Source organism: Pezoporus wallicus, unplaced genomic scaffold (genome assembly GCF_028554395.1).
Source record: "Pezoporus wallicus isolate ANWC-B61680 ecotype Strahan unplaced genomic scaffold, APGP_CSIRO_Pwel_v1 contig_3710, whole genome shotgun sequence".
NCBI lineage: Eukaryota > Metazoa > Chordata > Aves > Psittaciformes > Psittacidae > Pezoporus > Pezoporus wallicus.
In genome coordinates this window covers 144585-166689 of record NW_026640315.1, presented here as the reverse complement: position 1 = coordinate 166689, position 22105 = coordinate 144585, and the positions used below count along the sequence as shown (strand labels likewise).

At 56.0% G+C, this 22105-nt stretch overlaps 1 protein-coding gene across 2 annotated transcripts; it reads right to left on the bottom strand.

Annotated features, from left to right (window-relative positions):
* Positions 1–11367: 11367 nt before the first annotated feature.
* On the bottom strand, positions 11368–20386 carry USH1G (USH1 protein network component sans). Of its 2 annotated transcripts, XM_057418664.1 has the most exons (3): positions 19878–20386; positions 12435–13676; positions 11368–11733 (listed from the first exon to the last, which is right to left on the bottom strand). In XM_057418664.1, the coding sequence occupies exons 1-3, from the start codon at positions 20039–20041 to the stop codon at positions 11730–11732; spliced, it is 1410 nt and encodes a 469-aa protein (XP_057274647.1). In that variant the 5' UTR covers positions 20042–20386; the 3' UTR covers positions 11368–11729. The 2 variants fall into 2 exon arrangements, with proteins under 2 accessions (XP_057274647.1, XP_057274648.1); XM_057418665.1 differs by lacking the exon at positions 11368–11733 and having other exon boundaries at positions 12431–13676.
* Between the last annotated feature and the right edge of the window lie 1719 nt (positions 20387–22105).

The following is a 22105-nucleotide window of genomic DNA, read 5'->3' as shown; positions in this document are numbered from 1 at the left end:
AGTTACCCAACTCATGGTGGAGATGCTGCGGGCTCCATCTATCTCTGTCTGCTTCCACAATGCCAAGCCTGACACCAGCAGTGCCATCAAGGGATGGCCGAGCCCTCTTACCTACCAGCCCAGCAACTCTTTCGTGACCCCGGAAAGCAATGATGAGTCCTGAGGAGGGAACCAGCCACTGCTGGTTTTAACATGTTTAAACGTGTTTTCCTTGTAAGCATGGTACTGCCCAACACCAGCTCCTGGTGCCCTCCTGGTCGCCAGGACAGAGCCACCGGGGCTGGCCATGCATGGGCAGGCTTCCACATGGAGCTTCTACCACTCGGTGCAGGCTCCATCCTCTTTCCTCTCTAGGAAAGAGAGGTTCCTTCAGCATGCAGAGGGAAGATGAGGACCCTGGTGCGGTGCTGGAGGTGGCATCATCTGGCACTTGGGTTGATCCATGGATGAGTGAGGACTGTTTGCCAGGGCGGCTCAGCATCGCTATGCACGGGGCCAGGTCTCCCTGCCAGCTCCCACCTTCATGGGAGGGAAGGGAAAGGGACTGGGAGGGAGGGTAGGGCTCAGGGACAAGACCCTCTTGCCTTCTCCCCCAGCACTATTCGGACATGCTCTGGCAGGGCTGTTGCATTTGCCCACTTTAAGAAACCAGAGTTAAGGTGGGCACAGACCAGTACTTGTGTCTTGACTCTGGTTTGTGTAGGATCAAGGGATGTCGAATCAATGGAAAGCAGGATTTCTGCAAGCCAGAAAGCTCATTAAGAAGCCTATACATGGCCTTAATCGACAAGGGGAAGGGTTGAACAATGCTGCCCCATGCCCAATAAGAGCACAGGGCATGGGACTGTGCTTTGCCCCAGCGTAGGCTGTGTAGGTTGGCACCACCCTGGGTGCAAACAGCAGTGGGGTGCCATGGTCCATGGGCCAGTGCCTGATCCCACACTGCTCCGGCCAGAGAGGAGGTGAGGGCAGCTCATGACATAACCCAGCATGCCCAGGAGGCAGTGCCTGGAAGGGAGTGAGCCAGGCTGGGAAGCCAATGCGCTGCGTCACTGCTGCCGGCTGGAATCTGGTTGGGAGCCAAAGGGCTGCCCAAATCCAGCCGGGCTACAAGAACTCACCCCTATCTCCCCAGGCCTTGTATGGCCGTAATCTAATCCCTTGCTTTTGGCTGCTGTGGGGAGGTGATGGTTGATCAGAGGGGCCAGGAGAGGGTCTGCTGTCCCAGCTCCATCCATCCAGGTTCCATATCCCTGCCAGGCTTGGGGACACATCCAGCCCCACACGTCCACCCTGCCCATTACACACGGGACAGCCCCAATCCTTGGCAAGGGGAACCGACCTTCTAGGGCTCAACTGTCCCATGCCCACCTTCCCTAGGGAAGAGCCCATCATTCCCCGTGCCCTGCTGCGCTTGCCTCCCATGGTAAACCCAGGACTGCTAAACCCAGGACAGGGTGCCACCACACTGAGGGCAGTTGATGTGTCTCCTTCAAGGCGAGCTCTCAGATGCACCCTGCCAGCCAGAGGGATAACTCACACACTGCCTGGCAGCTGTTTCATCAGCACGGCCGGACCCATAAAACCAGTTAGCTTGGAAAAACAGGGACTCTTCTAATGATACCTTTGGAACCGTGGTGCTCCGGATCCCGGCCACCAAGAGAACAGCTGAAGGAGCCCAGAGGACGTTGCAGGTCAGCTCTGCCTGGCACAAAGCTGCAACCCCAGCCCTGCCAGCAGCACTGGGTGAAGGAGCCATCCTCCACCTTCAATACCTCAAAACTGGCATTCTGCAGCCTCCCAGGGAAACACAAACACCAGGAAAGCTGCTAACCCTGCAACCGGTTTTGCCATGAAATAAAGAGTCCCCAGCTCCATTCCTCAAGCTTTCCCCTTCCCACTATAAACCATTGCAGGCAAATCCAAAGTGCTGCTCCTTAATCCCAGCCCAGAGAAGCAGGAGCCCCCCTGACCTCTCACCTCAGCCAGGATCGGGGTCAGTGGAAGCCGTTGGGAGGGCAAAGTGGGGCAAAGCGAAAGAGGGAGGAGGCCCATAGAAAAAGAGAGGGCTTAGAATAGAAACCAGGTTAGGGCTAAACTGTGGGTGGCAGGAGCTGTTGTGGCAGGTAGAGCTGGCTGCCACGGCCAGCCCAGGGGACCTGGGGCCCTCTGAGCATCCTCAGCATCCTCAGCAACTCTGTCAGCCCTCTGAGGTTGGGGGCCACTGGTCTGGAGGGCATAGGGGGAAAGGGGCTGCAGGGACGAGTCTGGGTGCAAAACAGCCCTAAAACCATCCCTTCATCCTGCAAGGCCTCCTTTGGTCCATCGGATGGCTGGGGATTGGGATCATCCCTCTGGAAGGTCCTTGCTGCCCTATAAGAGCCGCATCCTGCAAAGCCTCCTTTGGTCCATCGGATGGTCGGGGATCGCGGTTGCCCCTTTGGAGTGTCCTTGTTGTCCCATAAGAGCCGTATCCAGGGCAACCTCAGCACCCACAGAGACCCAGACAGCACAAAAATGAGGGTGGGTGGTTCTTTTCCCTTTCCATTCTTCCTGCATGGCGAAAGAACAATCAACAATGAGCCAAGCTCGGCGCAGGGCGAGATAAGCCTGACCTCCCACGCCGCTTGCGGCCGCAGGACCAGCGTCACCGGGCACTTGGCACGGCCCCGAGGGCTCCTCCGATGTGCGCAGAGGGCTCACGAGGTGCCACCGGCGCCGCCCTGGCACCCGCCAGCCCCGGCTGGCCCATGGGCAGCCGGATCCGATGGCAAACGCAGGAGCTGTCCCGTGGCCACGTCCCCGGCTGGGCTGCAGCCAGCAGGGAGCTGATAGCGGGATTTACTGAGCGGCGTTGGAAGTGATTCTAGGCTTAGCCCTGCTCCCAGAGCAGGATGTCACCTTCCAGCACGGGGTAGGGGTGATGTCCATGGATAACTGGGCGATTTGCTGGAAAAGGCTGAGGTTTTGTTGGAAAAAGGGGTGAAACCAACTTGGTGGAAGGGAGCTGATGGAAAATCAATCAGTGTTACCTCTGCGGAAGACAAGGCCACGGTGGTATCGTGAGTGGGTTTTCGTGACCATCCCCTGCCTTGTTGATCCCTTGGGAATGCTCTGCTGGTGGGGAGCTGGGTGAGGAGGACACCTGAGGAGAGGCGCTGAGCGCTGCCAGCTCCCCCTCCTTCTTCACACACCCGATCATTTTGAGGCAGAAACAGTGTAAAAAAGGTGCTTTTCTTTCTAGCCTTCAATCCCAACAGGGCCTTGTGCTGCTGTCAGGGCTGGGGTAGTTCTTGGCATCATTTACCCTTGGGGTGGAGAGCAAGAGTGCATATGGACCCCTTCACAGAAGGATGGATCCTGTGTCACCTCCTCCAGCCCCTGGTGTCTGTGGGATGCCCAGGGAGGGCTGGGGACCTCCTCATCACTCCCCAGCATGGAAAGCCACCGGCAGCACAAACCCCATCTCCCTTGCACAGGGTTGAACCAGCCCCAGCTCTGGGACACTATCCCAGGGGCTGATCCTGCCTAGGAAAGGCAGTTTGAGCACGTGGCATTCCTACCCATGGGAGTTGAGCGCAGCCCCGGGCTGGGTGACTAACACCAGCTGCCTCGAATACCGGGGGCTGATCGATCTCCCGGTGCCAGCGGGGACAAGGAGCCCTGGACACCACCAGACCACCTTCACCCCCCTCTGTGGGTGCTGCTCATCCCTGCCATGCTCCTCCAAGCAGCCTGTTTATCCTTGGTGGGTACCACACTGGGGTGCCGCTGCCACCCGGGGCTGTCACGAGGGATGCCCAGCACAGGGCAGGGAGCCAGGCTGTCCCTATTTCTGCAGGCATTATCCCGGAGCAGGGTTCCTGTCCCAGACACGCTGATGCTGCTGCCAGCACCCTGCCCGTGTGGGCTTGTATAACCACTTATGTAAGGCAGCGTTGGGCCACAGCTGAGCTGGATGCTGCTTCAATCCCTGCCTCTGCTGGCCCAGCACTGCAATTGGTCCTTGGGCCTAAAGGTCCAGGGTCCCACCCCCTGGGGATCCCTGTACCTGATGATGGGCATTCCCATGGGTCCCACCTTCCCATGGGAATGCTGGTGGGTGCTGTCACCTGGTCCCTGCTGTGACCCAGAGATGCTCATCCTCCACCTCAGGTGCACAGTTCTCCCTCACACGGAGCAGCTTTTGCTGTTGTCTTTGAAAGCAACCAAAAGGAAAGGGATGCTTTGTGCTTCTCCAAGGGGGCAGATGTGGCAAGGGCTGCTCCCTGGCCAGCAGCAGAGACGAGCCCAGCACAGCCTGACAGGCACCCAGAAAGCCTCCACCTCCCCAGGCATCCCTGGCCTGCTTTCCAAACCCAACCGGCTGGGTTTCGGGGTGATGGAGGTGTGCCAAAGCACCAGGGCAGGAGGGCGAAGGCATTCCCTGGCACTGGAATGGGCAGGATGCCATGCCAAGAACAGCATGCGCAGCTCACCTCTCATTCCCAAACCCCAAAACACAAGCAACCCCCCTGGGGGACGTTGCCTGTGGGCGCAGACAGCCCCTGGCTGCCTGTCAGTGCCCTTGAGGACTATGCAGCACCCGTGAAACCCATAGGCAGGGTCTGCACAGGGTCTCCATGGGATGCTTTGGAGCACCCACCATTGCCCTCTAGGCATCGCTTGCAGGTTGCAAAGTGCTCCAGGGGGTTTGCTTTGGTGCTCGGTGCTCTCAGACAAGGACAGCAGGAGAGGGGTGAGGATGAGCCTGCCTTCATGGGTCGGAAAGCGTTGGTGCGGGGATTGGGCATGGCCAGCCCGTGAGTCAGTGGCAAAGGAGGGCCGGGCGCGGCGGAGGCTTTATTAACTGATGAGGGGTGGAGCAAGGCTCTGCAGGCAGGCGAGGAGCCTCGAAACACGGCATCGACGGAGCGGGGTCCCACTGCCAGCCCAGCGAGTCCCTGCAGCACCGCAGTGATGCAGCCCCGGCCCCGCTCCTCCTCCTCCTCCTCCTCCTCCTCCTCCCCGTGCCCCTGAGGGGGGGGCCGAGCCGCTCGCCCCCCGCTGCAGCCCCGGACTCGCCCTCGGCGCAGGCAGGACGGCGGTGATGGAGCAAGGTCAGTGGAACAGGTTTCTCCTCCCGGGTCCCTTGAGCAGGCGTTGTCCTTCCCCGCGCGGGCTGCGGGGCTGTTGACAGAGGCTCTCATTAGCTCGGTTATTGGATAGGGATGAGGGCTGGGCTCTCGGAGCCGGAGGTAGCGGCTTGGATGGGGTCATGGCTGCCCTGTGCATCTCCATGGGGGATACCCCTGCTGCTCAGGCTTGCAGGACCCCCAACTGGAGCCCCCAGCTCGGAAACACCAGTGGGGTGGTTGAAATAATGGGTGTTCATGTGGGAGCCCTGCTGTAACAGGGACCAAAAGGGTTTGGGGGCAGCGTCTGACCATGGTGTTGTGACCTGCAGCTGCCCTGGGTGCTGGCAGGGACCAGTGCCAAGCGCAGGGGCTGGTTGTGGCTGTGGAGAAGGTTCAGGATGAGGGTTTATCACAGCAGAGGTAAAGGCAGCATCCGGGATCCCTCCTCTGCCCTGCTCAGGCCTTTTGCCACTGGAGTTCCCATGTGCTTTCCTCTGCACTTCTCGCCAGCACTGCCCATGGCCAACGGGATGTGTTTCCCCATCCACACACCAGGGATGGGACCCCAGGGAAATCCATCCCCACCAGGGCTTAAATGCTTGTGTAGGATTTACAGTCTGGGTGCAGGTGGTTTCTGGGCTGGATCCCCTCCTTGCTGCTCCAGCTCAGTGCAGTACCACAGGGGGTCGAGTGGTCCGGCCTTCGTCTGGGTGTTTCCTCTTCCTGGTCTCACCAGGACTTTGTGGGCCGGGCGGTTCTGCTGGCTTTGGGGAGTGCTGGTGTGTTGGAGCTTGGTGTGCTGCAGCAGGAAAGTACACTTGTTGTCAACGTGCATCCTGAGAGCTTAAAGCTTAGACAAAGGTCAGGGAGCAGGAGCACCGGAAAGGTTGTCCCTGTCCCTCCAGAACAGCAAGGGATAATGATGAATGTCGGGATCACTGCCCACAGTCTCCACAGGGCCTTTGCTACCCACCTTTCTTCCACCAGTGTCCAGGGCAGGATGTACGGGCCATGCAGGGCATCAGTCTTGCAGGACTGGTGTTTGCCCCAGGCTGCATGTTCTCAGTGCTACCCAGGGGATGGTGCCAGTGTTGTCCCAGCTACACAGGGTCTGTTACCCGCCGTCACCCCTGGACCCGCCTGCATCCCTGCTGAGCGATCTCATGCAGGAGATGCTGTGCTGCTGGGCACGTGGAACAACGCAGAGCCAGCCCCATCGCTGGGGTTGGAGTCACGTTCCCCTAACACACAGCTCCCATAGGTTCAGCATCCCCACAGGCAGCGCTGGGCACGGCCCTGTGTCCTCACCATGGGTTTCAGGGCCAGGTCAGAGCGAGCCAGGAGCACGGGTGTCACGGGGACAGGAATGTTCAGCTGCTGGGGACAAAGATCAGGCGGTGCCTGTGCTCGGAGCGCAGTTATCCCCAGCAGCACTGCGGGATGGATCCGGACTAACACCATGTACCTGGCTGCAGCCACAGCTTCACCCCATACGAAGGTCCCCACAGCCTGAAGTTCTCAGCTATGACCCCTTATGCTGTTGGGGCAGGAACTTGGGAGAAGACGTGGCTCTTTCAGCTATAGGTGACCCTGTAGCTCCCCCATTAGCACCCAGCTCTCCCAGTCTGAGTGCTGAGGGGCCTTGGGGGGGGTCTCACAATAGGGACATTTCCTTGTGTGCTTCTGCATTAACAGCTCCATGCCCCTGCTGAGGCTGGAAAGGGTTATTGCAGCCACAGCTCCATGGTTACAGAGCAAACTGTGCACTGAGCGCTGTGGTGGGTGCTGCCCCATCCCTGACCCTCATTCAGCAACAGTCAGGGGTTTCAGCTGAACATTCAGGAGGAGCATCCCCCTGCCCTGCACCTCGAGTGAATATCTGCTGCAGGTACAGCAGGCAGAGCAACAAAGGCACTGGTGATAACCACAACTTGCTCTGCCCTGGCTCCCCCACAGATGCTCAGTGCTGTCTATGGGTACATCCCTGTGCTCCTTCAGCTGAAAGCAAGCTGGGTGATGGGTAGCAGGATGATGGGTACCATGGAGCTCACTCCAGCCCCGGGATGCTTGGTGGTAGAATCCATGGCACCACCTGATATTTGCTAATATTTATGAATTGTGTGAAGCAGATGTAGAAAATAATTTGCTCTGTTAATACCTAAAGTCAGCATTAAAAGAAAATGATGCTCCACTTTTCCTGCTTTCCTGGCCTGCTTGGCAGCTCTCTCACAGGGAAGACACACTGATCCTGTTCATGTTGCTGCCTTTGGGGCATTTTGGGTTTGGGAATAACCCTGGAGGGGCCTAAAAGCTGTTGCAAAGCCCCTGTGAGATGCTGCATCCAACCAAGGCTGCATCAGCACTGCACCCAGCCCTGTGCTTAGCTGGTGGGCGCAGTGCAAGGCAAGGCAAAGCTGGGGCGTGCTGCAGGAGCTCTGCATGGAGCCCTCATCCTGGTCCTGGCCATCCACCCTCCTGCAGCTGTGTGTTACTCAGCTGCCTGGCCAGGAAGTGAATCCCGGCGGGATGGGCAGGAAATAGTTAAGCAAGTGGCAAGCAATGGCCCACACTGGCCCGGCAGGTCCCAGACCCCAGTGTCACCCTCCGGTGTGGGCACTGTGGCCATCACCAGTCACCAGCTCCGGGTGAGGCTGGAGGAGCATCAGGCAGAGCTGAGGATTCTATGCTCCAAGGGATAGTCCTCCCCATGTTCCCATCTGCCTATAGGACTCACCTGGTGTCCTGCAGGTGATGTCCTTTCTTGATTTCCATTCCAGCCCCATGGCTGAGCACACCATCCAAGGGGAGCAGCCAAGAATCCCAGTGCTGCCAGCCCCATAGGGGAAGCAGCCATGTTATCCCCCCTGGGGTGGCTGTGGTACCCAGCACCGGAGCAGGGATGCTGCAATGCGCACTCAGCACCTGCAAACCCACATCTCCAACAACACAGCCACTGAACATCCTTGGTCCCCAAAACCTTCCCTGGCTTCTCCCTCCTCCAGATCATGATCCGGATAGTGCTTGATGTATTCTTCTTCCTAGTATCACCTGACCAGCTGATTTTAGTAGCTGCAATATCCCATTGACGCAATTTTGCTGTCTGCTCGTTTTGAACCTGTTGCTTGCTGTTTATTGGATCAGCCCAGCCAGATCCTGAGGACAAAGAGACAAAAGCACCTGAGTGACAGCGCCAACACATCACCCTTGCAGCAGCCACATGGGGCTAAGGGCAGGGCCTGTGAATCAGCATCATTTTTGTGAGTGATGCTCCTCCAGCTGAGGAGCCGGGGATGTACGGCTCAAGGATGGGGTGTTCATGCCATGAGCAGACACAGCCCATTGGCCTCACTTCACTCCCTACACGCCACCTCCTGCACCATCAGGACAAGGAAATGCATGTCCAAGCTAAACCCAGGGGACTGGTTTTGCTGGGAAGCCCAGTTTAACACCAGCACAGGGTTTGGTGCTTGTAGCTTGGGGAGTTAAGGGACAACCATGCCCAGGATTGCAGGTTTTGTGCCAGGGAGATGCTGCCATCCACTGCCCCGGTGCCCGCAGGACCTGTGCCATGTCCAGCCACGGCACCACGGGCCAGGGCTGTGTTTGCCATCTGGCAGCACCGGGCCAGGGAAACCTGCTGCTGGCTGGGTTTCTGTTTGGGAGGGTTGGAAGGGTGTTCTCCAGGGTGTGCCAGCCCCGGCCTCCACCCTGCTTTCACAAGTGCCCTCTCCGAAAGGAGCTTGTTGTTCTCGGCCGTGGAGCAGAGGCAATTAGCACCAGTAAGGTTCTTCCATAGGGGCCAGTTTGCCAATGAGCAGAGTAATGGGGCCTGGGGATGAGCTGAGGGCATAGGGACAGCCGTATCCCCTTCCCATATCCAGGGAAAGTAGAGCCCGGCTCCATCATGAGCCCACTGGGATGCAGCAACCCAGCGAGCCTGGGGGGATTGAAAACCAAGGGACATCCCCTGGGCTGGGGGGCTGAATGCCCTGTCCTGCAAGGGCTGCATCTCCATGCTTTGTAGGATGCAACGTGGTTGGAAACCAAGGAGCAAACCTAAAGCCAAGCAATAAGCATGAACCCAAAAAGCAGGCACTTGCTCTGGGGCTGCTGACACCTCTGACAGCCACGCCTGTGCGCACAGAGCATCCTCCTCACCCCACCTGGGATAGATGTGGGTCTGAGCCCACCTCCTGGGCTCTGCAAGGCTGCCATGGCTCAGTTCTGGTCTCTATCTGCAGACATGGAGATGAGCACGTTGGTCACAGGGCTCATCAATCCTAAGCACCATAGCTGCATGGGGACGTGTCCCATGGCGCTTGGGTACTGTCACATCACCGGACCTCTTCACTGGCTCTTTAGGGGAAAGACAAGCTGGGAGAAGGATCTGTGTCAGCACCAGCCCAACACCAGCAACTGCTTGGGTGCTCCTAAGCAGAAAGGCAAAGTTAGGGAATGTTCAAACCCCGGCTGCCCATCAGCCCCTGGATACCCGCTGCATTCTGGTGCCCGGACAGCCAAAGGCTCCAGCAGGTTCCAAGGCAGTAGATCCACTTCTCCCTGTCATCCACTGCAACAAACTGGTCCCCATTGCACTGAAGGGACCGGGATGTGAGCCAGGGCAAATCACTTCCCTTCTGTGTCCAGCACAAACCCAAAGGCACGCTTCATCCCTGGGGTATTGGAGCAGGAAGCTGGTTTGTGCCCAAGGGCGCAGGGCTTAGGTGAAGTCACACGTGTGCATGAGGAAGGGGATGAATTTACCACCGTCCCCTCACCTGAAGACCGGCCTTAGGTTATGGGTCCTGCTTGCAGCAGCACTTGGTGACCACCCTCCTGCCGCATCCCTGCTGCCTCTCAGCCCCAGTGGGCTGTGGGTCCCATCCTGCTCTCCCAGCCCCGGTCCCGGCAGAGGGAGCTGTGACATTATCCAGAGTTCTCCTTGCCCGTCGCCAGCCCTGGGCTTTGGAGAGGGACCAAAGCAAACAGGCCCTGGCACTGCGCAGCCCTCACGAGAACTCGCTGACTCAGCACCTCTGATCGCTCGCCCTCTTGCCTGGAACTGAAGCCAGGAGCTGTGCAGGACTCGTGATTTCAGATGGAAAAGCACTTTTAGCTCTAAAAATCACTTACAAAAACTCCTCCTCGGTTTGCACCTGAGCAGAAAGGTCTTGGTCCTGCAGTGCTGCGGTGGTGCTCAGCCGATGCTGGAGCATCTCTGTGTGCAACAGCACAGGCTGGGACACCACAACTCTCCTGGAGGGGGGGGGGGTTCAGCCACATAAGGGGCAGTAGGACACAGAGCCACTTTGCAAAGAGTATTTCTTGCTTGCAAGGAGTACTTTTCCTCCCCTACAAAACCCAAACAAATCCCCAACCTCCAAACAGCAAAACCACAACTTCCACAGCTCCAAAGCATGGTCCGGATCCCAGCCAGACCCGGGGTGAGCACATACAGACTGTCAGGAGTCACCGTGCTCTGGCCTTCCCTTATCATCTGCATCCTTGAGATAAGGCAGGATAAGCAGTACCAACAACAACACGCGGCATTTCTCTGATCTGGTGGTTTGCATCACAGCCTGAACAGGCATATGGCCAATACCCCATGGCAAGGGGCTGTTGACTCTTTCCCATTAGGATATATCACTGCCCAGGTCCTCATCCTGCTGCTGTACCCCAGAACCAATCCTGCCAGCCAGGAGCCATCCATAGCTCATGCATAGGTACAATGGAGCTGAAGGTTTGGACAGGGAGTGCAGTGGTCAGTGAGAGATGCGATGGGTCTGTGCAGAACACTTAATGTTACAGTTCAGAGCTGTGTTTTGAGCACTGATACTTTAGGGATGCTTGGAAGAGGCTTTGGGCTGCAGCCTGGTGTTATGCTCAGTCCTGGGATGCTCCTGGAAGCAAAAGCCAAGATCCTTCACACAAACTTCACTTCAATGCCCTGGAGAGATGCGGCAGGAACTCTGCCTTCATGGGATAGCAGTTTGACCACCGGAAGGCACCTAGCAACATGGTCAAACCATCTTCATTTCAGAAGACAGCATGGACTGGGCTCACGGATGTGCTGGCTAAAGGCAGAGCTGGCACAGCCCCAACCCACAGCAACCAAAACTGCCTTCCAAAAACACAGCAACGAACAATACGACCAAGAACCAGAAGAGAGACCAGGACTCCCCATCCCTCTGCTCCTCCAGCCCAAACCCCACATCAACCACTCGCTCAGGAAAGAATGGATTGGAACTGTTTATTTTAGGTCCCTTTGTTAGCATTATCACCTATCTCCTTCCACTCCTGGCTTGTGTGGTCTCGCAGCCATTGACAGCACAGTGCAGCACGCCTCTTCCTCCAGCGAGCAATGACCATCATCCCTTCAAGGTTGGCAGGAGCTGCCTGGTCCGATCTCAGCCGTCATCCCTCCGTACCAGGTACCGCCTGGGAGCATCGCACAGACAGGGAGCAGAGCGAGGGAGCAGGAGGGCAGTCCAGAGGGACCGATGGGGATGGCTGTAGCTTTCAGCTGGCCCAGGAAGGGAGTCTCTGGCTTGTGTTTTCTGGCAACTTAGAACTGGGTTTGTTTCTGGATCATTAAAAACAGAGACGACGATGCTATCTGCAAAGGGAAAGAGAGAAACCCATCAGCACCCTGAGGATCCCGGCCTGAGTGTGCTGAAAGCTGTGAAACCAGCAAGAAGCACACAGCTATTTGAAGGCTGGGAAGTCCAAAGAACACAGTGACTTGGGGTGTCAGGAGATGTGGCAGTGCGGAGATGCACACTAATGCCTTCCCTTCACCTCCATGGCACATGGTCCTTCAAACCAAACCAACCAAACACCACAGGACAGCAACAATTCCAACCCAGATATGTAGTTTCCAAAGGTCTGAGTAAGATCTCAAGTATCCCAATGGCACTGGACTCTGCCATCAGCCTGGTCCCACCAGAAATTGTGGCTGATTTCCTAATGCCCTCTAAAGGTGAAGAGTCCAGACAAGCCTGAGCATGGTTGAAAAACCCAGGTACAGGGACACAGAAGAATCAGACCACAGAGCAGTCTGCATTCGTACAGGTTATGAAACCAAACAAGGGCTTCACGTCCTGCCCAGCCACATTAGGGCTGTTGAGTAATGAACTAACGCTATTGCTACCTCTATGAACTCTCGTTTCCACACGAGCAGGAATTTGCCCACACACAAAAGCACTGAGGTTACCCGGACTCCTACTCTTCCAGGTGGGTTGAAACCGAGACCTTACATTATCCACATCTCCACCTGCAGAAGGGTTTAACCTCTCAGAGGCCCCATCTCCTACTTACAGTTCAGTGTCTACAATGACATCTGGCTTCTCCAGAGTCTGTCGTCTCCTCTGGATGGCATCCACAATCTTTTTCCTGGGTCCTAACGGGATATTGATGCTCTTCAGGTCATTGTCTGAACACAGCATGAGGGCCTCCAAGTCAATCTTTTCCTTCTTCAAGATGGAGATGAACTCAAACATGTGCAGGGAAGCCAGAAAAGTCTCCAAGGGGCTGGTGTCTGGTTCATCATCATCATCTAAGCCCAGCTCCACCTCATCCCAGGGCAGCTCCTCCGCGTTCCTCTCCTGCAGGCTGTTGGCACTGCCAATGCTATCGTTGAGACTTGGCGAGCGCTGCAGGCGGCTCCGCAGTTTGACACCTATCCCATCCGTGTTGTCTTCACCCAACGTGCCAGCGTCCTCCCGGCCGATCCCAAAGAGCCCACCGCTGACGTAGTTGCGCCGGAACACCATGGTGCCCAGCCCGGGGCGGTTGAACAAGGAGTCGTGGCCAGAGTCAGTGCTGACTTCCGAATGGGCCGAGTCCATGTGCAAACCTGGGTCGCTTATGGCACGGGAGACAGTGTCTTCATCCGTGAGGAACATGTCTCGGATATTACGCCGGGTCCACTCCTTGGGGCTGGCGTACGTGCCCTGCTTCACAAACATGACATCGTTCCCCAGCTGCAGACCAGACAGGGACCGCACGCTTTTCCTCCCATCCTCGTAGATCTTGAACGTCCCGTCTACCTGCTTCTTCTTCTCCAGCTTCTTCTGTATCTTCGTCTTTCCCTTGGCTGTGCCGTGGATGGTGGCTTGTGAGTATGGCAGGGAAGTCACCATAGACATGTGCTGGAACTTCTTGCTTAAGGTGCTGCTTGAATAGCTGGAGAAGCTCATGGTATCCGAATTATCTGACATCTCCTTTCTGTACCGCTTCTCCATCCTTTCGTGGTGCTTCTTCTGCAGCTTCACACAGTCTTTAATCCTCCGCTCCGCGTCCCTAAAGGCCTTGTCCTTCAGTTTGCTCACCAGCTTGGGGTTGAGGCTGCTCTGCTTGGCAGCAATCGAGTCCAGGTATCGCACACACTCCATGTGCCCCTTCATGGCTGCCATGTCCAGCGGGGTATGGTAGTCATTGTCCAGGCACCAGATGTTGGCCCCAAAAGAGATGAGGAAGGAAAGGCAGTTGAGGTGGCCATTGGCTGCTGCCAAGTGGAGAGGGGTATTCCCCCAGATGTCACATTTGTCTGGATCCCCCCTAGACAGCAAGAAAGGAACCCGTTAGCAAGTAGGCATGGCTGGGATAGCTACTGAGATATTGCCACTTGTGCAGGGCCAATTCAGCACCATGAACCATTGAACCCTCAAAATAGGAAGCTACATGTCCCACAGCTTAATTTGAAGGGGGTTTCTGGAGGGGTGTACCACTGACACGGAATCATGGGCCTGACATGCAGGTCATGACATGAATTTAGCTCTCAGGAGACACACGTTCCTTCTTGCTGGCCTTGGCCTTGGGGTTCTGTGGGGGTTTTTGCTGTGCCACGCTTGGTCTCGCTTGCACGGCTTGAAGCACATCGGTGTTAGCACATCCTGAGAATCCAGTTTCAGAGAAAGTGGAGATTGGGTTTCTGCACTCCTCAAGAGCAGGGCACTCCACTAATGCCATCAGCATCTCTCCTCACACCGTGCCAGCCCCTACCCCTTACCCTGCTGACAGGGCACGAGCCCTTGCCCACACCTGCCTCCCATGCCAGGACGGACACAAACAGGGGTTTCAAGGGAAGCTGGCCCTCCTGGCATTCCTATTTGCGACCTGTTGAAACAAGAGCCAGTTCACACCCCTGCTGGCACCAGCCTTCGCCCCAGCGCATGTGCTAATGATATGCAGGCAGCAGCAGTATCTGTCAACAAGGCGCTCTCCCTTCCTGCACCGGGATAAGGCAAAGCCTTTTATTAAGGCTGTGCAGCTCCACCACCCTGAAAAGCAACTCCCGTGGGCAGCAGGGCCCTTTCATCACCACTCTTCCAATGAGGAAGCAAGCACTGTCCCTCCACCATGAAGACCTCAGCTCCAAGCCCTGCTGACACCTAGTCTGGAAGGCAAAGGCACACTTAACACTGTCAATCAGTGCTACTTTACACCTTGCTGCTTTAGGACCTGTGTTGGGAAGAGCTGGGAGCAGCAGAACCCAGAACCCCCTCCCCAACCCCATGTGCTCTATGCTACGGCTCATCTCACTTGAGAGAGCCTGAAAACTACGTCAGGCACAGAGATCACAGGAGCCAAGGGATTTCTTTCCTGCTCTGCTTTGCATCTTTACCCCTAGCACCCAAAACAGCTTTGTCCTCATCCAGCACATCCAGCCTCCCGTAACAGAACAGCAGAGCCAGAGCAGAGCAGTAATGACTCAGTTGCATCCCTCAGGCTTTGCTGACATTTAAGCTATGTAAAACTGAAGGGAAATGGTTCCACAAAAGGCAGAAGCAATAGAGACAGTGTCCAGAGGTTGAGCTGGAGATTATTGGAACCTGGAGTGTAAGCTATTCCCTAAGAGCTGCTCTGAGGAGCGCCCAGCTTTCCCCTTGTGGGAGCATCACCAGCAGCTCCAATACACTTGTGTTTTCACAGAGTTTGTAGAAACTCAGTAAGCCCAACCCAGAGCCTTTGACATCCCTCATAGAAGCAGAGAAAGGCTTCAAAGATGAGCGTTAGGTCAGGTCACAGGGTTGAGGAGCCCTGAAACCAGCCAAAGGAGGAGGGAGCTGTTAGTAGTGTAGCAATGCCCAGTTTCCAGGAGCGGTAACTCCCCAACCCTCGCCTCCACACTCGTAGTGACATGTCCAGGCTGGGAAATTCATGGGGAGGATGAATATTTGATGAATTGCAAGAGAGGAGTGAATTATTGATGGGGCTGGATCAAAGAGCCACTGAAACTGGAACCGTGGGCGCTGGAGTGGGGCTCCGGCGTGTGGAGGGGGCTTGGTCTGTTTATGTGGGCTCTGGACGGGCACATGAGTGCCCAACACGGGCGGGCAGACGAGCCAGGGCATCCTGAGGGTCCCAACAGGTACAGGGACTCATGATGTGGGCAGGGGATTAGCAATGGACTCACTAGAAATCGTTGTGCTCCCCAGGCCGAGTGTGGGCTCCATCCATAGAGCCCATTCTCATGGCTGGCTGGCTCAGTGGCAAAGAGCAAGGTCGTGGGGGATTCCTATTTGAAGGTCTACTTTCCCCTCATGAGTGAGTGCATCAAAACCAGCTTTCCCTGGACATTTCCACTGTCTAAAACCAAGAGCACTAAAGCAAAATTAATCTCTAGGTCCCTCTGCTCGATAAATGCCTGCTGCAGGCGCTAAAAATGCATCTGAAGGGAAGGAGAATGGTGACTTGCAAAGCAGAGGTGTTTGATCCAGCACAGATAATAAACATGAGGCCCTCCCTCTGGCAGGTGTCTGAGCAAACCTTCCCCTCCAGGGCGCTGCACATGAGGAGATGCTGACTGCAGGGTCCACTAAGTGGGAACCTATGTTAATAACAGGGATAGAGCCCAGCACTTCTCAACTTCAAAGCGTTTTCGAGTGCTGAGTCAACTCCTGTAATAACCATTATGAAAAACACTGTTAATTGAGCCCCTTAGGTGGACGTGTGCGTGGCCTGAGTCACTCCCTTCACACCGTGACAGGCACACTCACTCCCTGCTGGTTTTCCCCCTCCACTTCTCCCATAGGATCCCAATTAGCTGGAGAATCCAGCGGCACTTACACATGTCCTTCCCTGGCTGCATGCGTGAAGTTCCTCTGATAGCATTGGGCTGGCTCATGCCCTGGCTCGTGTGTGAAGGATCAGGCCTTCAGACCAGGAGCCAGCAGGGTGCCGAGTGTCTCTGCCTCCCATAACATGTTTTTGGATAGAAGAAGAGGAAAACTCAGTCACGGCTGGAGGAAAAAGCCCACCAGCCTCAACATAGCCAGGGCAATGAAACAAGTAAAGCTTAGAAATGGGAAGAAAAGAGGTTTTGGAGCCAGAGCAGAGCCTTGGGTGCTTTGGTAGTTCCAGGTGGTGGTAGGTCAAGGATTCAGCTTTTCTCCCTGCCAAATCCATCACAGATGCTGCAGGTGAGGTTCCCCTCAGGGATCCCTGCCTCTTGTACCAACAGAAAGCCAGGCCAGCAGCTACTGGTGCTGGTGCTCATCCCTGCAGTGGTAGCACCTGCGGGCACATCTACTGGCTCAGCACTTCCCCATGCCCTCATCTGGGGCTGGCTCCAGGAGTCAGCTCAGGTGCCAGAAGCGATGAGGCTACAGCCACGCTCCACACTGCTCCTTCCCCTTCCCAGCCCAGGGCAAGGTGTCCCCAGCACGGCCACGCTGCTGCAGGCACCCACGTGGCTGTGAGCACTGCAGGGTGCAGGGGATGCTCATCACCTTCTCATGCTCTGCTGCAGCCTCCACTGCAACCGGCCCCAGCCAGGGCAATGGGACTCTTCTGAGCAGCCCGGCTGATGTCTGGAGCTCTCTTGTCCCATTCCACTCACTGCTGAGCTGTACCCCTCTACCATTAACAACCACAGCAGCCGTGATCCCCATTGTAAGAAGGGAAACTGAGGCAACCTCTGCATTGAAACACCAGTTGACAAAGCTAACGGAGAGCTGTCTAGCAGAAAGAACATCCTCACCTCTCCTGTGGTCCACTCCAAGGCAAGGAAGTCCTGGCTCTTCCCAGCTGAGGGCCCCAGACCCGTTGTTAACTGGGGCTGGACTGGTGCCCGCCACTGCCACTGCAGTTCATAACGAACCACGCTGAAGAATTACTGCCTCTGAAAAGCTGCAGTGCTAAATGCCAGCCTGCCTCTTCCCAGCCAGCGGGTTAATTGAGTTTGCTTCTCTCGCTGGAGCCCATCCAGGAGGAAGAAAAAGGCTTTTTGTATTGCAGACAAGAAGGATGAACCATTGCTGATCCCTCTGTCCCAAACCCTCTCTCCATCCCCATGCAGAGGTGTCTCAGAGGTACAGACACATCCCCAGCTGTTAGGGACTAGATAACCCTAAGTGTCCATCCAACACCAGTATCGCTGCCCAGTGCTGGCAAGGAGGGTTTGGTGTTTCTTGCTGCCCCATCACGCCTTGTGCCTCAGCATCCCCCTGCAACCCAGAGGTTAAACCACCCCCCTCGCACCCTGAACCTTCTCCCATCCCATCCCTGCATGGAGCCAACCCAGCCCCAATGCCTCCGCTCACCCCAGCACCATTCCATGCCTCAGTCCCGCATTGTCCTGCCTTGCAGTGCAGGGCTTTTCATGCCAAAGAACAGTCGAGGCCAGAGAGAAATGCCCTGGGTAACAGACCCAATACAGAACTAAGTTTCATCTCTGAACAAGACAAAGGCCATTGCACATCATCCTAAACACTAACAATAAACCACAGGGGCTGCCCATGGGCTCTCTCCTGAGTCCTGCGTGATTCCCCTTCTTACAAACCCAAAGTCAGCTCCAGGGAGCAGAGAGGAGCCTGCAGTGAGCTGAGCAGGAGGGCAAGGAGCCTTTGCTGACCAATGTGTGGTCCTGGGCAAGGACCTGACACACGGAGATGGATGCAGGGATGTAAGCACACCCTGCAGCCCACAGACACATTTTGTTCCACCATCCATCATGGAAAGGGCACTGGGCTTTTGCCAGGCTATTTTCCCTGTCAGGAACGAATGTATATCAGGTTGTTAATTAAACAGCAGCCGAGCTGCACTCGGACACGATTGAGCCCACAGGGACCTTCTAATGCAATGTGAATTTATAAATGGGGCACCTCCATGGGAAAGGCTTCGTGGAAAGGCAGAAACTGCTGGCTCGGATGTGTGGGTAGGCAGGGCAGGCTGCAGGGCGTCCTGTGATGGAGGTGGGCAGTATAATGACATATAATGATATAAGGAGATATAAAGCCAGTCTGAAAGGCCTGTGATGTGGCCAAGACAAAGCCTTTCTGGAGCGGTGTTCATCCATGTCATGGGCCATTCTGACTGATCTTTTGGCCATCAATGAGTCTTTGGAATCATTTCTGACTTCAGGGTCTCATCCCCAGAGCTCCTGCCCCTGTCTCTCTGGCTCTGGGTGGTGATTCCCCTGTGGGCAGAGCTCAGGGCAGGTTTATGCTGGGCACAGTCTCTTTGGGAGGCACACAGTAAGTCCCGCATCCAGGGAAGCATCACAGGGCTCTCAGCCCAGGAGCATCTCAGGATGCACCTCTCAGAGTGATGCCTTATCCCCTCCGGACTCCAAAATCCTCTTTCCCTGGTCACACTCCCATTGCATCAGGCACTCAAGGACTTCTCACAATCAGACCAGAGCATCAGGAGATGCTGAGAGCCCAGGAACAGGCACAGTGATCGGGTACAAGGGATAAAACACAGCCCAGGGTGGACATGGAAAATCCCTGCTTGGGAGCTGATGGCCCCACCAAGCCCTGACCCTACCTGGAGAAGCAAAGCCCTTCCAAGGAGGGATGCTGAGTACCCAGGCTGCCCACCTCAGCACTAGCACTTACCGTTAGAATGAACTAAACCAAAATCAGCACTGGCACCGATCTCTCAACGCAAGGCAGAGGTCACCCCGCTTTGGATGCCTTTACATGAGGTGCTCAGAAAAGCTCCTGGAGCAGAAGGAAGCACTGGCACATCTCCCTTGGGGGGCTGGTAACAGGAATGCCATGTACTGCTCCAGAGGGGACTAAGCATGGCAGAGCTTGCCTTGAGTTCCTCCAACACCAAGATATGAAGCCTCCAGTCTGACAAGCCCCCCAGGTCTCACTCCTATCCCTCTACACCCATGCGTACAGAGCCAGAGACCCTGAGGTTTGGTATCTCAGGGGGAGGTACTGAGACAGATGAGCATCGAGCAGCCCCAGGGAGGGAGGCTGCACTTGAATCTGCTTCTGAGGACCTGCTCCTGAGATTCCTGGGCTCTGGGTGCGTTACAGGCTGCCCAGGGGTCACATTCTGAGAGCCTGCTTTGGGTCAAACAGACATGGCACTGCATACGTCTCTATGTGAGCATTTACTGGGACAGAAGGAGCAGTTATTCTCTCTGCCCCCTCAATTAAAAGGGATTTTTCCATAGCAGTGACCCGATGTGTTTGCGCTGGGTGTCTTTACAGGACCTGACTCAGGAGTGCAAAGCACTTGGAGGGGGGGACCCAGTCCCTGGGGAGCTGAAAGCAGGGTTTGAAGCAGTTACAGGGTCAGAGGAGTTGGGAAAGCACACAATGGTTATCAGGAGCATTGGATTGGACTCAAAGCACCACAAGGACAGAAAAACAACCGGGGGGCGGAAGGCATGCTATGGACAGAAGCCATCATTTTGTGGGGCACCTGCATCCACGCTGACCTATAAGTGGGGAAGGGGGAAAGATGGGGTCCCAGCTACTCTGTCCCCAGGACCAGCCCCGTGCATTCACCAGTGCTCACCCTCTGCTGACGATGAGGCGCAGGGCATCCAGGTTGCCGTGGTAGGCAGCCCATAGGGTCGGGGTCATGCCATCCTCATCCGGAGAGTTCAGATCCTTCTTGGTGGCTTCCTTCAGGAGGTCCAGGTAGCCGTCCCGGGCTGCTCGGTGGTACTGGTCATTCATGGTGGGCAGTGGTCCCCGGGGGGGGACATGGGTGCCCAGGGGGTGCTCAGAGGTTGGGCATGGACGCGGGGAAGGGGAGGGCTCGCCTCGCACGGCGCCGCTGTACCAGGACACCTGAGAAGTCCCGGCCGCTCCAAGCACAGCCAAGCAGGCGCTCCAGAGCTTCCCTGGGTCCTAAGCATCCTCCAGCCCTCACGGCTCCTCGCCACAACCCTTTCACGCACCAGCAACACGGCACATTACGGCTTCCAATTAAGCAGCATCACTGCGTTGGACTCAGCAGCGCTGTGGGCGCAGTGACAGCTCCACAGGTCTGTGTGTCCCCTGCACAGAGCAGGCTGCCAGGTACCTGCCTGGTACCCCAGCACGCCCCTTGCCATAGCTACCATAGGGGCAGCTGCCCCCCCCCATGGGAGGAAGTGAGGGCTGATGGAGCATAAAACCCCCGCTGCCCCCACTTGCAGCCCCAGCAGAGAAGGGCAGGAGCTGGGACCTGGATGGATGCTCCTGCTCCATGCAGAGATGGTCAAGAGGAGTTTGGTGACTGCCCTGATTTCAAAGCAATGCCAGGGTTGTTTTCCTGGTATAGGCAGATAGACAGATACATAGACAGATACATATCTATACATATATTTCCCTATATATATGGGGAATTATTAGATATTATTATAATTATAGAAAAATAATATATGTATTGTATACTAACACATATTTTATATATGTATATGTATTACTAGGGAAATATATATATATTTCTGTCCCTGATAACCTGAAGTAACTCACACAAGCTGGAAAAATTCCCTTCCTCATCCCCTCTCCCTCTTTGGAACCATAAAACCTGCCCAAACCAAACCCACTCCTGCCTGTGGCTCAGCCCTCCCGCAATGTGCACAACGTCCCCTTCCGTGTCTCTTAATGCTGACACGGGATTCCCGGCTGTGGTGAGCCCGACAGCCGCAGGCAATGCCTCCAGCGCAGGATTCCTGAGCCCCGGGCACCCTCTGCCGTCAGGAGAGACGGAGCCAAGCCTGGATGTTGACCCAAGCACGGAGCTGTCGCAACGCGTTGTGCCCAACACTGAAGCGCATCCCCTGGGACACGCTGTCACGGAGGAGGAATTTCCTGCTCCTGTCCGGTGTGTTTTGCCTGCCACATCCTGGTCCTGGCTCTGGGGATGGAGAGTTTCAGAGCTGGACCACGTGTGGCCCTGGGACGCACAGGGAGTTTGGAGAGGATGAAGGAAGTCCAAGGATGAGAAAGCAGGGAAGCGTGGAAAAGGGGGGAAAGACTGAAAGAGAGCAGCAGAGAGGACTGGAAGGTAACGAGCAGAGAGGAGGGAAGATAGAGAGGAAAGCAGCTTATTTTGTAAGCAAAAAACCCACCCCACGGGGGCTGCTCACATCAGCAGGTTCATGCTCACCCGTTCAGCCTCATTGAGTAGGTCCTGGTGCGATGTAGTAGACATGGAGGTATTTGTGGCTGGGATCCTTCCGGGTGAAAAGCAGCGCAGTAATGTCTGCAGTTCATTACAAGGTGATTGAATGATTCTTGTATTGTTACTAATTAAGCCTGTTACACTGTCTGGTGGCTCCCAGGAAGGACCAGGAGCATTGCCCAAGGCTGTAAATGCTCTTTCCTCTGTTGTTGGCTGTTAAAGACAAAAGAGAGAGGATAAATCATTGCGTGTCGCTCTGGGGGTCTCTGATCATCACCTGCGCAGAGCATCACCACTGTCAGCTCAGAGTCACTGTAAAGGGGTCTGGGTTCCCCTGGGAATGGCTACAGACTGAGACCAACCACTCACCCCAAAGAGGAGCCCAAAGGCTCAGCAGAGGCCAGGCAGGGCAGACCCAGCACTGCTTTGTGACAGCCGGTTGGTGGCAGCACGGGAAAGAGACACGAAGCTCTCCCTGGGCTGTCCGGGAGATGTGAGCTCTCTCCTTCACCATCCCACGCAGCTCAGTTTGATGCTGTCCCTATAGGGCTCCAAGAAGGAGCACAGAGGAATGAGCAGGCAGGAATGGGACTGAAAATGCACAGCAAACAGCCCCAGGCTGTGCTTGC

Bases quoted from the DNA above. Each gene is read 5' to 3' on its own strand.
- USH1G (XM_057418664.1), bottom strand. From the start codon at position 20,041: ATGAATGACCAGTACCACCGAGCAGCCCGGGACGGCTACCTGGACCTC. The intron at 13,677-19,877 runs GTGAGCACTGGT...CTTGCTGTCTAG, and splicing joins CGCCTCATCGTCAGCAGAGG to GGGGGATCCAGACAAATGTG.